This window comes from Amphimedon queenslandica, unplaced genomic scaffold (assembly GCF_000090795.2).
Source record: "Amphimedon queenslandica unplaced genomic scaffold, v1.1 AMPQUscaffold_13380, whole genome shotgun sequence".
In the NCBI taxonomy this organism is placed as follows: Eukaryota; Metazoa; Porifera; class Demospongiae; order Haplosclerida; family Niphatidae; genus Amphimedon; species Amphimedon queenslandica.
Window position 1 is genome coordinate 176,738 of NW_003546384.1, and position 11,881 is coordinate 188,618.

An 11,881-nucleotide genomic window follows, 5' to 3' on the forward strand; every position below is an offset into this window, starting at 1 on the left:
GACATTTTAAGAGAAATTTCAAATTAAGTTGTGATTATTTTCAGTGATAACAATAACAATTGAAATTAAAATCAAGGAGGACTAGTCCTACAGTGCCTAATGTAAGAAGTTATCTCTCTATAGGGTCCAGTTGTAAGATAGTTCTTCCATACGTTATATTTCAAGAGTTGCTTCCCAGCAGTAAATTGGTTCTCATCTCCAAACGGTAGCTTGTCACTAATGACTCTACCATTAAACAAAACGCGGACATAATAATCATCCTCGCTAGTTGGAGTCTTGCTTGTGTCCTTCCATAACTCCATGACAACCCTAGAAGCATATGATGGCCAATAGTCCAGCTTCCATCCGATAGTAGCAAGTAGTGGGGCTATATTGGAATCATGGCCGAATGAAAGAGACAGCCGCATGTACTTTTCAGATCCTTTTGATATACTCGTGATAGCCGAGTCCATGCTGTGTAGAACAGTGTGGTAGAGATATGGTTGGGAGGCAAGGATAGAGTAATTGCTTGGATCTTTGTTAGCATATTGAAGATGAGCAGAACGAGCTCCTTCAATAAGAACCGAGTCGTTAAGGCAGGCATAAGCAACACAAGGGTTGGGTTTTTTGTGGCAGAGCAATGGCCAAAAAGCATCGTATACTTCAGTAATGGAGGACGATAAGTTCTCGTTCAAATGAAGAGCTTTTAAGAGCTTCTTTGCTGTCTGAGTGGTATTCCACTTGATTCGCCTATACTGCGAACTCGTTAAGTACTCCTGTCTGCGTATGTTGTAAAGGTTTTCACAATAGGGGTAATACCTATGGACTTTAGGGGGAGGAGCACCAAGGAGGATACCCCGAGAGACATGAATAGCAGCTTGATGTGGGACCTTTTTCTTCTGCGAATAAAATCCAACCAAAAACCCAGCAGAGCTGTGTATGGTTCTAGGCATGTCTGTCGATTGGACAAAAATCTTATCGGATTTGTCAGAGACGAGATCTTTATAACGAGACTGGAAGTACAAACCAAGAGAGCTGTGCTGCTGGAACCCAACGAACGTTAAGTGACCTTTTTGACACGGCTGACTCTTGTAGCCACGAAACAGCCTCAGTTTGTTATTACGGACAATTGTTTTTGATGGGTGTGGCTTTAGTTTAATAGACCTCAGCTTGCGCCATTCCAAAGAACTGTCCATCAACCCACACTCAATATCGTTAGGTGGTAGGTACTGGAGGAGAGGGGATTCCGAAGTCCTGTCGCCATGGCGGAATAAAGCATGAGCCTGGACTAGTTTGTATCTATTATTAGTGTTATCCCTTAGTATTCCTTCTTCACCACTTGGCGAAGACCTATGACAGTAATCCTTCGTTATTCTGTTAAGTTCTCCCAGTCTCCTGGGCCCTAACTCTGATCTCGGGCTCTCTCTATTGTCTCCTTTATTTCTCTCTTTTCTATCCTCAGTGATCTTTGATTTGATTTGGTTGAAAACCCCACCTGCACATAAAATAACTAAAATTCATTTAATCCATGGATAATAATATCTCACCAAAACTACAAATCAGTGCAACTATGAGTATAACAAAAAGGAGCCACTTATAGACAGTCCTCATTGTTCAAGCCCTGAGCCAAAAAATTAAGTGGGTGTAACACCACACCCTTATGAGGGCGGGGCGTAGCTATAATTAACCCACAAAATGGCCGCCAAACCAGAGGCAGAAGAGTTACAAGAAGATGCAACAGAGTTGAGATTTGGCAAAGGTTGGGTCTGTTATGCATCGATAATGTGATATATTTCCTTTTAGATTTCGATACGGCTGATGCTCTTCTCGTATCTGAAGTAAAGATGCTTCTTGAGCACAGAAAAGCACAACATGAATCACAGGATGATGATCAAGATCTCTCTGAGGTAAGTTATATTGTAGGTGGATCACGCGATGCATTACCCCTCCAGGTATTTACAAAGACACTTGACTATTGTCAGACGTTCAGCAAGTACAACAGTAGAGAAACAATCAGTGCCATAAGAGGGTAAGACATTATTAATTGAGGTATCAATAAAATCCTGTTCTATTCTATTTAAAGAGCGCTACAGAAACACAAACTACACAAATTTGAAGTCGCTTGTCTTGCAAACTTGGCACCAGCAGATGCTGACGAAGCGAAAACCTTGCTACCAAGGTAACAGCAGTAATACATGTACTTCATGCTCTCAATGATTTATTAATTTCCACTTGCAGTTTGCAAGGTAGGTTTGATGACTTAGAGCTTAACGAGCTACTAGACGATATAAGGACTCACATGAACTATCAGTACTAGAAAACAGCAAATTATTATTGTTCTAATAACAAAAGTTTACAAAAATTTAGTGTCATTTTCGATGAATCTTTCTGTTCTTCACTAATATTTGCTTTCTTTTCTTTAACGAGTCTGCTTTTGATTTGACAGATTTCACTAATGTTTGGAGGCTACACAAAGAAGAAGAAATTATTGCTGCCATTACTGATAGAATCCCTCACTTTGATGAAGAGGGGAGAGACATATCTGGTTTTTGATGTTCAATATTCTCAGTAACTTCTTCTGTATCAATTTTTCTTCTTTTTTGTCTCTCATTCAACAGCTTCTTCATACCTTTAGTTGCCCTACACACAGATTGAAGGGGATTCCCCTATCATTAAATGATAATGATGAGTAGTAGTACTTGTATTGCTGGCTTGATGGCTCAATAGCATAGTGATGTGACTTGTATAAAGCAGAGAATCTTGGATCATGGAGATCAACTTCAAAATTACTGACAGCAGATGATTCCTACAAAAAAATTAAATTATTTGATTCTGGATCTACCTTGGTCTTCTCTTTTCTTTTTCGTCTCTTCAGTTTAGCACTCTCTTTCTTCTCTTCCTTCATTATCTGCTTGAGGCTAAAGTGCTCTCTTGTGTCTTCTGTATCAGAGAGGACAAGGAGCTCAAGCTCTTCCTTAAAAAAATAACAGACAATTAAAAATAATATTATGCAGAAGTAATATGCTTACTTTCTCTTTTTGAATCCTCTTCTCCTCTTCTGGATCTAGCTTCTTCTTCTTCCTTTTCATTGATTTCTACCTCAAAAAGTGACTCATAAATACCTTCTCCATTACAATACCTTGTCAGAGAAGAAAGGATCATCAAATCCTTTATCTTTATCCTTAAATAAATATGTAACTATCACGATTAGCAACAGATAAAACTTACATCATTGAGGGGCATAACATCTATAGTAAATCATGATAACAAAGATCAGGATTAGTGATTAATGATATCTTACCTTTTTCATTGCTTATCTCCTTGCCTTCTTTTAAACCTTCGGAGTATAAGAAATAAATTATAATGTACATACTTTAGAGTACATACTGCCATACCTATATTCCATGTTATTTCAAGCTCCTCCTCCTCTTCCTTCTCCTTCTTCGTGTCATTTCCATTATCTTGAAGACCCAATAATGACTATAGAATCAAATCATTTTGAAATTCAAAATAAAATGACAGCAGCTTTACATCCCATAAACATACTCTGTATTTCTTAATGGAGTCTTCTTTTGATGATTCCTGTTCATCATCTGATGAAGAGCCAAGGAATGTATCAAAATCAATGTTACTAAGATCCTCTTTATTGTGTCTGAAAAAAGAAAAAAAAAAAGAATAGATAATGGAACACAAATTAACAAATTTACAACTGAAAATACTAAGTTAATAGTACATATAGTACATGTCCCAAATTTCTCCCTCTCTCTCCTTCTCTCTCTCATACTGTCTCATTGTTTTCTTCAAGCGGGCCGGGTTAGTCTCGTCCCACGTCAGCTGAACTTTTGACTGCTGGAGAGCGCTAGTCATGAACCTACAAGTCAGGTTATCTCAGGATACTTCAGGATACTACAAGGTCTTACTCTGGTGGCTCATAGTCTTTAGTTAGTGACGATTCGGTTGCTATTGACGACGGCTTGCTGTCGGTAAAAGTCATGTCATCAGGAACAAATCTAAAAAACATGTACATGTAAAAAGTGGGAGGAGTTTCACACCTTAGATCCAATGTACTAGAACTTAGCTCAAGTTCAAGTCCATCACATTCCTCGTATATATGTTCCGCGGTTGCTATGGCAATAAAAACTTAAATAAAAGCCCCGCCCATTATGACATACCAGCGGAATCGCATTCAATTATTGCGTAATAGTAGGAGAGTCTCTTTAACTGATATTCACGTAACTTCTCGTGATAGACAGAACTGCCTGGGTCCTAAAATAAAAAAAAGAATTTCATTACAATCATAATAGTTCTACATAGTTTTACAACCTCAGAGAGTGTTGGATCATTTTCCTCCTCTGGGCAAGACTGATGAGTCTTCACTAGTTCTGTGGGTCCATGAGTCTCTTCTTCTCTCAGTCTCTCCTGACCGAAATCACTAGGATAGATAGTGACAGATTTCACCATGCCAACTGTCGGCTTGAAAGAATTGAAGAGAACTACATTAAGAAGAGAAGGGGTGGAGGTAACAGAGTCAAGAAAGTTAAAATTTAAATTTTTAAAGTTGCTCCAAAATCAAGCCAAATTCCCTGTACTATAGTACATGGTCTCGGGCCAAATTTCGCCAAAATTGAAAAGTAGAGAATTCTCCAATTTTATAATATTTCCTGATACATATACATGTTCTTATGTTGTGTAGAAAGTTTGAGCTGATTCCAATCAAAATTGGATTTTTTATGAATTTTCAAAGTTTCTCCAAAATCGGGCCAAAGTCCCTGTACTATAGTACATGGTCTCGGGCCAAATTTTGCCAAAAATGAAAAGTAGAGAATTCTCAATTTTTATGATATTCCCTGATGCATATACATGTTCTTATGTTGTGTAGAAAGTTTGAGCTGATTCCGATCAAAATTGGATTTTTTACGAATTTTAAAAGTCCTTAAAGTTGGCTAAAGACCATGAATGGGTCATAAAGGTTTCCCTATTAACACTGTACATAAGGTTATATAATCTTACCATACAGATCCACTGCATTGACTCTGTCCCAGTTCATACTGCATAATGCTAGTCTGTAACCAGTTGATTCTGATTGTGGCACAGCCTCAGTCTCATCCAGCCACTGAGAAAATACCTGAAAAACAAGTCAAACGGGTATTATGTACATGAACAAGTATAACTAAATCTCACTCCATCTTTTGTTAGTGTATTGAGCAAGTCATCATCATCAATATCAGTTGATGAGGCATCACTTTCAATGTCACTCTCACTCTCATCTTCATCAAATTCTTCTTTCTCTCTTTCTTCAGAGTCATTTTCATCTTCTTGTTCTTCATTAATGTCATCATTATCTCCTTCTTCCTCCTCTACATTGCCTTCTATTTCATTTTCTTTTTCCTTCACCTTTTCCTCTAAGCTATTACCATCATCATCAGCTGCAATAATAACATACACACAATAAAATAATGTACATTTATAAAGAGAGCACTAATTAACAAAACCTGTTGAAATATCGTAATATTTTCTAAGATTTTCAGAAGATGATTCTTGCATTGCCGAGCCTCTTTTGTCAGTTTTATCTGAATTTTTTGAAATTTAAAACATCAATTTATAAGCTACAGATATCTGCTTACATTTGACTTGAAAGCGTTTGTCAGTAAACATTGATTTAAAACGAGAATCAACAGTCACTTTGCGCTTCTTACGTGGAACTGCCTATGAAAAAAATAAAAGTATTTCTCATAATTATAATATTAATTAATATTAATACATATTATGGTATAATATGTACATGTATGCATGCTGGCCTTTTGAAAATTGTTTAAATAATTTTTTTACAAAAAATATCAAAATATGTAATCAATTACGAAATGAAGAAAGACTTAAAACGGTGAAAAAATGAAAAATAATTAAAGAATAATAATATTATTTATAATAATTATCAGTGTCCAGTTATTTGACTAAATTTGAGTTCCTATCATGAATTACTTTGAAACGAGGATCAGTAGCAATGTGAGAAAAACGAGGATCCTCCATTTTCTATGAATTATCTTGAAGCAAACCAGAAGATGAAAGCAATAAGGATGACCACACCCACCAGAACAGGGATAACTACTGTGGTAAGTTTTTCTCTAGCAGCTCTTATTTCTGTTCTTCTTTGTCTCTTTTGTTCTCCGGTCTCCTTCTTCTCCTTTCCTTTGAGCTTTCTTACCATCACTTCAAACAAAAGGTTTAGCCTTTACAGCACGTGCAAGAACCAAAAAGGTTATGGGTGTGTTTATTAAAAATTAAAGTTGTAGAGACACGTGTTAACAGGTGGCTATATTGTGGGCGTGGCTAAGTAAACTGCCCACGTGCAAAAACGTGGATAAACAAAATCAATCATCTTCATCGTCGTCGTCTAAAATTATCGGTAATTCTTTCTTCTTTACTCTTCCTCCTTTTCTTTTTTCTCCAGTAATAGCCTTTTCTTTCCCCTGTTCCTTCAAACTCTTTAATTTTTCATTTTCTTCTCTCATTATCTTCATCAGTGAAGGATTCCGTCTACACATTAAGAGCACATCATCTGTATTGACTGTCGTTCTCTTTGCATGCCTAAGGAACAGTGTATCTTTAAAATATATCATAGCTTTCTCTCTTTTGCAATTACTTTGCAAATAATTCAAGATCATGCGAGACAAGACGACACTGTTCGTAAACCATTTCTGTAACTGCTGCCATCATTTCTCTGCTGACTTTCATGCCATGGTCACTAGCTATCTCTTCATAAGTTTTACCAATTGAATAATGGAGGGCAGCTTTTAGTCTCTGCGTTTGAGCAACAGCCTCCTCTGAAGGAGCAACCTCCAGCTCTGGTGACTTTTCTGCCATTTTGACTACTTTACGGAGGTGTACGAGACAGTAGAGGTGGGCGATACCAGAAATTTTTGAATCGATACCGATACCAAGTAGTCTGAGTCTCAGTATCGATGGTATCGAGTAGTGAATGAGTAGTCAGCTACTGCGCATGCGCATATAAGTTATAATTAGTTATTAATAAAAATGAAGAGAACAAGCCGCCATTTTGTAATTATTAAAGGGCGTGATCATAATTATGACGTCAAAAATAGGTGTGGTAGGGCGTGGTTACTCACTACTCGATACCAGGATTTGGTATCGAGTACTTGGTATCGGAGGCCTGGTATCGGATATATGAGTACTTTGGTATCGTATCGCCCACCTCTACGAGACAGCTTACTCCGTCCACGTGGACTCCTCCATAGCATAGATCTTCCTCAGTTTTTTCTCTTTTATAATTCTCAGAAGCAGTCATGGACGTTCATAGATTGAGATTTATTGATCTGAAGCCCAAAGCCATCACTTCCTTGGCGTTTGACTCCTCTCTCGACTTTCCCAGGCTAGCTGTGAGCAGGTCTGATGCCTCAATTGAGATATGGCGCTACATTGGGACTCATAAAGATTTCTGTTACTGTCACACTATACCGGGAAGAGAAGGGATCTCGATCGAGTCTTTAAAATGGTCCGGGGATAGACTTTTCTCAGCTGATCTATCAGGTAGTTAATTAATTGGGGTGTAGTTAATATTTAATTAATTGGGTGTGGTTAATATTTTTGATTAATTAGAGGTGTGGCATAGTGTGAGGAAAATCGCTATATTTATTGCAATTTTAAAATTGCATTAAAGGAACATTCAATGTGGTTTTAATGATAGTAATAATAAAACTCTAATGTTGACATTAGGTACTATTAATGAGTGGAGGGTTAATTCGTTGCTCCCAGTTCAGTCAGTCGTTAGTAAAGGCTCTACTCCAATCTGGTCTATGGATATTAATAGTGATGGGTCTAGTCTTGTTGTTGGATGTGAAAATGGAGAAGTAAGCTCATCATAGCGTTATGATTAACCAAATGTATTGCATTAAATCATGGCTTTGCATTTTAGCCATTTTTTATTTATAATTTTATTATTACAGGTTTGTCTTTATGATTTGAGTTACGATGCTTTGATCTACTCCCGTACTCTGGTCAAACAAGATGGGCGGATTCTCTCTCTCTCCTGGCACCCCACGGCCCCACGTATTGCCATGGGATGTGCTGATAGTACCTTAAGAGTCCTCGACACTGAGACCAATAGATCAATCCTCCGTATCACAATGGACAAGAACAGCAATGAGGAGAATACTCTTGTCTGGAGCGTAAAGTTTTTAAGTGATGATACGATAGTTAGTGGTTCTTCTCTGGGTAGCATCAGTTTCTGGAACAGCAAGTACGGGACTCTTAAGCAATCTTTTAGCCTCCATAATGCCGACCTGCTAACAATAGCAGTTAATAGTGAAGAGGATATACTTTTTGCTGCCGGAGTCGATCACAAGATTGTCCGACTGAAGAGAGTGGAGAAGAGAGGGAAAGGTGAGGCCGGGGGTTACTTTTGGGTGCAGGCATGTGACGTACGCCCACACACTCATGATGTTCGATCTCTGGCTGTGTCAAGGAATGGAGTCCTTAGTTCTGGGGGTGTGGACACTGTTCTCTGCTTCAATAAAGTGGAGGAGTTTGAGAAGGAAATGAGTTTGAGGCAGTCACCATTTGCAAGTTGGAACGAGCGATTCCAGTTAGCACCGCGAGGTAATATTCTTCTGTTTTGCGACAATCGCTCGTTAAAACTATGGAAGATAACACCTCAGTCTGTTTCTACTGATCACTCATCTTCTACTGTCTGCTCTCCTGATAAAGACGCATTGGCTAAGAGTGGTCTTATCACTCATAAAGAAATGGAGTCTGATCTATTCAAAGCTAGCGGCCTACCCATCCTTCTATTAGAAATAAAGTCACCATCGGCCCAGCACATTGTATGTTCAGGAATATCTGATGACGGGAAACTAGTTGCTTTTTCTGATCCCGAGAAGATCTGGGTGTATTCCTTGGAGCCAAAGGTCACCTGTATCTCTACTCAGTTTCTGCCATCACGAGCCGTTGCTATATTTAGTAACAACAACTCTATTAATAGTAACACTAGTATTGCTATATGTCCGTCTGATGGTGGAATTAAAATAGCATCAGTTCCTTCTCCAGTGACTAAGGATAGTGTTATATTCACTGACATGGAAATAAGAAAGAAAAAGATGTCCATCAGATCATACATTAAACTTAAGTATAGTCCTGACGGTAAGTACTTACTGGCAATGAGTGAGAAATACCGTGTACTGATATTCGATACAATAAATGGGACACTCTTTGCTACACTGCCTCGATTTGACAACACCTTCCCTCCGTCTCTCTCATTCACTGCCTCGTCCGAGTCCCTCCTTATCTTTACTAGTGGGGATCGGGAATTCTACAAGTTCAACCTCAAGAAATCAGAGCTAAAGGGTTTAGGTAGACCTTTCTTGAAGGATATAGCTATGCGGGTTTGCTCAAGGAAGGGACTAAGTATGACACTAGGTCTCAACACATTTCCTACTCTTCATGGCCTGTGTATGATATATGATTGGGATAGACTATTGTTTGTTAGATATGAAGCAAAAGGGAAGCATAAGGAGGACAAAGAGGAGGAGGAGGTGATTGGAAAGAAGCGGTCTTTAGGTATGAAAGAGTTGTCTAGTCATTGTGTTAAGGATTACCGTGATATTGTTTATGCCGGAGTGCTGGACTGTGGGGAGATGGTGCTGGTGGAGAAGCCTTGGAGGGACAGGGTGACTGCCCTCCCTCCAACGCTTAAAATTGATAAGTATGGACAGTAGAGTTTTGTTGATGTAATTTTAATTTATTTTTCAATAAAAAAAATAATGAAATCATTGTTATTTTTTTGCGGGAGAATAGTGTGCGCATGCGTAGTAGTAAGCCCCGCCCAACAAGTTTGTTTTCATTTGGCGCGAAGAAAAAGTGAAAAACAGCTCCTCAACTCGGACACTCACTGCTGGTTTCTGGACAAAGAATGAGCAGGAGAAGGTCTGCAAAGAGTATCTCTGGCTTAAAGGATGCCACTGAATCCCGTAAACCCACTGGAGGAGGAGGAGGGAAGAGAAAACAAAAGAAAGGACCAAAAGTACGAGGAGAGCATGTTTTTTAAACTTGATGGTTTTTAGGAGAACCCGATGCCACTAGCACCACTACAGGCTCATTGTAGCAATCCCAGTGTTCTAGTTGGAGGAAGCAAAACTCCAAAGCGACAGCAACAGATTGCAAAGAAGACGGACCGCATAGCAAGATCAATGTCACCTTTTCTACCAGAAATACCAGTGACTGTAAATAAAGAAGGAGTTTTTGAGATAGAGAGAGTTCCACAGGAGACTAGTGCCACACAGACGGAGCCAATAAAAACAGTTGAAAAGGTATTTTTGGTGGGCGGAGTCTTGATTAATGGAAATTAATCAATAATAACTGGGAAATTTGTCATGCAGTGTATTAGTAAGGGATTTTGCTTACATGCTCAGAATAAAACAAAATGGTGGATTTTATCATAGTAACTAATCATAAAGACATTCAATTTAATTTGGTTTATTGTTTATCGTTAAAGGGTACTCAAACTGATGAGCTTCCTGATAGAACTGAACCACAGCCTGAAAGCATAGACTATCAGCTGTGCTGTAGTGGTATGTACTCTCCTTGTGTGATATTATTTTATCTTCCTTCTCCCTCTCTCTCTCTTTCTCTCTCTCTTGGTGACATTGTTCCTTTATAATGGACAGATCCACCTCCTTCAGTTTATTGGGAGGTAATGGCAGAAAAGAGAAGAGTTGCATTGAAGGAAACTATAGAAGAAAACGAAAGAGTATGTCCAGTACACTAAACCCTTCCCTTATCTGCTCTTACTATATCTTATTTATTATGTACATGTCACATTGCATTCATATTTTCTTCCATCATGTCTTCTCTTTGTACATCTTGTCTCTTCCTTAGCTATGGCAAGAGATTGAGGCTTTAAGAGAAGAGGTCAAAGAAGGAGAGAGACAGCGTAACAATGCACTGTATTTCCAGTTTATGTACAGACTTGTCGCTGAAGAAACAAAGAATGTATCATAAACTGAACATATACACACGCACCTTGTCAACCAAATTGCAATTGTTAATTTATTATTATTATTGTTGTTGTTATTATTGTTTTTGTCATAATATATTTATGTAATGGTAGTGGTAGTAACCCTATCTCACTGTTAAAATGATATTCATGTTCCCTGTACTAAATAGAAAGTGAATATTATGTAGGTTTTAATTTGTGGGAGTTATCGTGAAATGAAAGTGAAACTGGAATGATCACCATCCAGCAGATATGTAACCACAAGACACCAAGCAGATTGCAGTTGTCATAGTGATTACTATATATTCTGCCGATGTCCCATGTGTAAACATGTTGTGATAATAATAATAATGGTATTCACAGTTAATGGGGCTATTACATTATAAGGATTACATTACACTGTAGATTGGATGTTAATATAATTTCACTTTAATGGCTAACGTTGAAATTTTAACTGATATCTACAGCAAAAATGAAATTTTTTCCACACTGACTATAGTTTAAACACAAACTACGAAATGGATCTAAAAGCACAAACAAATTAAATAACAAGTTATTATAAGTTATTATTAAATTATAACTGTGAGTTATGCACACACATGTGGAAATCTATATCAGCATGGTTATGTATCTGGCATTTGTTGGGCAATCCACTCTGTAGACACTTTCTTGTATTTTTTCCATCCATGCCATAATGCTTCAACAAGCAGAGCAGATATATGTTCAGGATCATTGGAAGTATTGGGATTGTCAGGCCCTGGCTCAGGTGCAGCATCTCCTTGATATTGTGTAATGGCCGATGGACAACGATTCAACAACTACAATAAGTTCTCTTCTTTTTAGCAAAAAACACAACAACTTAATTAAAACTATTTTATATAACTAGCAATTAATAAT

At 37.9% G+C, this 11,881-nt stretch overlaps 6 protein-coding genes across 6 annotated transcripts; 3 read left to right on the plus strand and 3 right to left on the minus strand.

The window, feature by feature from the left end:
- Nucleotides 1–9: 9 nt before the first annotated feature.
- LOC105312927 (2-phosphoxylose phosphatase 1-like) lies at nt 10–1,639 on the minus strand. The gene is made up of 2 exons (XM_011405946.2): nt 1,527–1,639; nt 10–1,474 (listed from the first exon to the last, which is right to left on the minus strand). The coding sequence occupies exons 1-2, from the start codon at nt 1,588–1,590 to the stop codon at nt 72–74; spliced, it is 1,467 nt and encodes a 488-aa protein (XP_011404248.1). The 5' UTR covers nt 1,591–1,639; the 3' UTR covers nt 10–71.
- Nucleotides 1,635–2,422, plus strand: LOC100639910 (DNA-directed RNA polymerase II subunit RPB4-like). Its single transcript, XM_003386931.3, has 5 exons — nt 1,635–1,738; nt 1,783–1,886; nt 1,932–2,008; nt 2,063–2,158; nt 2,218–2,422. Exons 1-5 carry the CDS (start codon nt 1,675–1,677, stop codon nt 2,294–2,296), a joined length of 420 nt encoding a protein of 139 aa, XP_003386979.1. The 5' UTR covers nt 1,635–1,674; the 3' UTR covers nt 2,297–2,422.
- Nucleotides 2,256–5,687, minus strand: LOC100641806 (ESF1 homolog). Its single transcript, XM_019997202.1, has 19 exons — nt 5,604–5,687; nt 5,472–5,549; nt 5,161–5,405; nt 4,990–5,104; nt 4,303–4,472; nt 4,152–4,245; nt 4,032–4,104; nt 3,900–3,989; nt 3,764–3,850; nt 3,526–3,631; nt 3,375–3,459; nt 3,281–3,316; nt 3,208–3,227; nt 3,119–3,160; nt 3,009–3,074; nt 2,822–2,953; nt 2,679–2,785; nt 2,497–2,619; nt 2,256–2,445 (listed from the first exon to the last, which is right to left on the minus strand). The coding sequence occupies exons 1-19, from the start codon at nt 5,632–5,634 to the stop codon at nt 2,349–2,351; spliced, it is 1,797 nt and encodes a 598-aa protein (XP_019852761.1). The 5' UTR covers nt 5,635–5,687; the 3' UTR covers nt 2,256–2,348.
- A 452-nt stretch (nt 5,688–6,139) lies between these two features.
- LOC100641933 (centromere protein S-like) lies at nt 6,140–6,863 on the minus strand. Its single transcript, XM_003386947.2, has 2 exons — nt 6,620–6,863; nt 6,140–6,564 (listed from the first exon to the last, which is right to left on the minus strand). Exons 1-2 carry the CDS (start codon nt 6,838–6,840, stop codon nt 6,348–6,350), a joined length of 438 nt encoding a protein of 145 aa, XP_003386995.1. The 5' UTR covers nt 6,841–6,863; the 3' UTR covers nt 6,140–6,347.
- Nucleotides 6,864–7,042: 179 nt separating this feature from the next.
- Nucleotides 7,043–9,733, plus strand: LOC100642060 (U3 small nucleolar RNA-associated protein 4 homolog). The gene is made up of 3 exons (XM_003386948.2): nt 7,043–7,524; nt 7,711–7,844; nt 7,941–9,733. Exons 1-3 carry the CDS (start codon nt 7,281–7,283, stop codon nt 9,705–9,707), a joined length of 2,145 nt encoding a protein of 714 aa, XP_003386996.1. The 5' UTR covers nt 7,043–7,280; the 3' UTR covers nt 9,708–9,733.
- An 87-nt stretch (nt 9,734–9,820) lies between these two features.
- On the plus strand, nt 9,821–11,054 carry LOC109582481 (uncharacterized). The gene is made up of 5 exons (XM_019997203.1): nt 9,821–10,012; nt 10,053–10,298; nt 10,484–10,559; nt 10,656–10,738; nt 10,867–11,054. Exons 1-5 carry the CDS (start codon nt 9,902–9,904, stop codon nt 10,987–10,989), a joined length of 639 nt encoding a protein of 212 aa, XP_019852762.1. The 5' UTR covers nt 9,821–9,901; the 3' UTR covers nt 10,990–11,054.
- Nucleotides 11,055–11,881: the final 827 nt, after the last annotated feature.